Here is a 2,764-nt window from a genome sequence, read left to right as displayed (position 1 = left end):
TTCTTTCTTCTTCTTCTTTTCTCAGAGAGACTTTGAAGCAATTGAGTAGTCGCAATTTCGCGGAGAATCGTCAGTTTCTCGCGTCAGTGAAATTCTTCGAAATGTTGACGGAGGCGCAGAAGAATGTCATCACCAACGCCGTGGTGGTGGAGAGCTTTCAGCCCGGTCAGCCTATAGTCAAGGAGGGAGAGTCTGGAGACGTCCTCTATATTCTTAAAAGCGGCAAGGCCAAGGTCACCATCAAAGGCAAGGAAATACGAATTCTACAGGTATGGAGGTATCAATGAATAAAGCAAAGATGGATCCATCGGTGAAGGAGGTCACACCCGAAGAAGGATGAAAAGAAAGAAAGAAAGAAGGAAGACTCGTAGAGCAAGGGGAAGGAGGTCACACCCGAAGAAGGATGAAAAGAAAGAAAGAAAGAAAAAGAAAGAATGAATGGTGCTTAGAGAAATCTGCATGACCTTTTTCTTCTTGTTCTCCTCACATCAGAGGATGGATCTCTCGTCTTTCTTCTTTATATATATATATATATAGACATCCATATATATATATGTATGTAGATATCTATGTATGAAGATGTCTGGTTATGTGTGAAGGTGTATGAATATGTATGTCTATGTATGAATATGTATGTCTATGTATGAATATGTATGTCTATGTATGAATATGTATGTCTATGTATGAATATGTATGTAGCTGTATCTCTGTATGAATAGGTGTGTATGTGTACGTATCATTGTGTATTATGGAGGTATGTATGGATATCGATTGGCTCTGTATGAAGGGGATTCTATACCTGTGTATATGCATGTAGGGATGAATATATATTATGTGCATGCATCTCTGTATGAGTATGTCCATGTCCATCAGTAAATATGTATGGAGGTGTGATACCACTTGTTCTCGATGACTTCTCCTGCTCCTTTCTTTCTTCCCGGCGGGGGAGTCTTCTTATTGACAGAGGACGGGCTACATAGCATACATGAGACATGCAAAGAAATATCAAGATTTCACACACCTCTCTCTCTCTCTCTTTGTCTCTCTTTGTGTGTCTTAGTCATGCGTGGCCTAGTCCCCCCTATCTCTTCTATCTTTTCTTTTCTTTCGTTCCTTCAGAAAGGAGATTATTTCGGAGAGAGAGCATTGCTGTACAAGGAGCCTCGTAGTGCGACAATTACAGCAGAAGATCACACCGTCTGTGTATCGATAGGCAGAGAGCTTTTAGATCGGGTCTTAGGAAATCTTCAGCATGTCCTCTTCCGGAATATCATGATGGAGGCTTTACAAGAAAGTAAAGTCTATGAACTGTTTCAAGGAGACCAATTAAGCAAACTTATCGAAGCAGCAGTCGTACAAGACTACCCGCCTGATACCATCATTCTTGACCGCGAAAACAAGGCCAAGGTATGATCAATTCTCATCTTCATCCACACCATAGCCTAACACATACTTCTATCTTTAGTCGTTCGACATCTAGTCTATCTATCTAAATTTAATCTATCTTTAATCCATCTTTAATCTTTCTATCTATCTATGTTTGATTTCCTTCATCTTTGGAGTTGTTTGCTTTCACTGCTTTCTTCAGGTGTATGTACACTCCACCCGAGTTATATCCACATGTGGCTATACATGTTTCTTGTTTTGTCTTTTTTCTTTCTCTTTTTGATAGGGCGTGAGATTCTTCTTTGTACTAGAGGGAGAATTATCTGTCTTCTCTTATTCCCAAGCGAAGGGAGAAGAAGACACAAAAGTGTTAACTGCCACCTTGAAGAGAGGGCAGGCATTTGGAGAGGAATACGTTCTTAATCCTACCAAGCCCTTCAATCATCTTGTCAAGTCTCTCGGTGCATGCAAGGTAAGCCCTCTGCACAAGACTCTTTCTTTCTCGCTCTTTCTTTCTTTTGTCCTGGACGCTTATTTCCTCTCTCTGCCTTCTGTTGTCCCGTGTGTATATCTACCTATATATCTATCTGCACATGTATGTAGATATGTCTCTGTATGATCTATCTGTCGATGTATCTCTGTATTAACTCGATCTATCTCTCCTTATGTATAAATGGGAATGGTATGCTGGATCGCTTCTAGTTGGCGTGTCTTTATCTATTCTTCTTCTTCTTTCTCTTCTTCTCAGTAGGACTCTCGTGGATCAGAAAGGCTTCGTCCGTTCGTTCATGCATTTCGCTACGTCTGTGCCCGTCAGCTGACGGTGCAAAGAGTAGAACACATACATATTAATCTATCTATCTTTAGTCTATCTATCTATCTATCTTTAATCTATCTATCTATCCTTTATCTATATCTATTTCGATCTGTATGTAGATCAGTATCTGTATGGTGTATATACATTTGTATGTATATAGATGTCAGTTAGGCTGCGATATGTATATGTTTTCGATATAGAGTACGTAGACGTCCTTGGCGCTGTCCCTTATTCTCTTCATCTTGGATGACGATGAGAATGATCTAAATACAAGAGAAAGACTAGCATTCCAGATCAAACAGACAGAATAGAGATGGTGGCAGACATACCAGAGTTTTGAAAGTCTCTACGCCATGGAATCAATCGATCGTTCTACCAAACCTCTACTCCTTCTTTCTCTTTCCTCAAAATATCTCTACCTATCTATCTTCAGTCTACCTTTCATTTTCTAAGTTCAATCTATCTACCTATCAGTCTTTCATCTGTTGATCTCTCTATCTTTCTGTATCGTATTTCCTCTGCTCTTCTATCATTCATTCCTCCATCTCTTTCTTTCTTTCT

The 2,764-nt window shown here is 39.7% G+C and overlaps 1 protein-coding gene across 1 annotated transcript in view; it reads left to right on the top strand.

Annotated features, from left to right (window-relative positions):
• Nucleotides 1-2,764, top strand: part of CSUI_005662 (cgmp-dependent protein kinase) — a gene marked incomplete at its 3' end in the record, with an annotated part of 24,627 nt that overhangs the window by 15,959 nt on the left and 5,904 nt on the right. The window contains exons 8-10 of the mRNA XM_068065832.1: nucleotides 26-269; nucleotides 1,120-1,407; nucleotides 1,673-1,858. Of these exons, the coding sequence (XP_067922183.1) occupies nucleotides 26-269; nucleotides 1,120-1,407; nucleotides 1,673-1,858 (718 nt within the window). The remainder of the gene's footprint in view (nucleotides 1-25; nucleotides 270-1,119; nucleotides 1,408-1,672; nucleotides 1,859-2,764) is intronic.

This window comes from Cystoisospora suis (assembly GCF_002600585.1).
Source record: "Cystoisospora suis strain Wien I chromosome Unknown contig_2743, whole genome shotgun sequence".
NCBI lineage: Eukaryota > Apicomplexa > Conoidasida > Eucoccidiorida > Sarcocystidae > Cystoisospora > Cystoisospora suis.
This window is presented reverse-complemented; position numbering and strand designations above follow the sequence as displayed.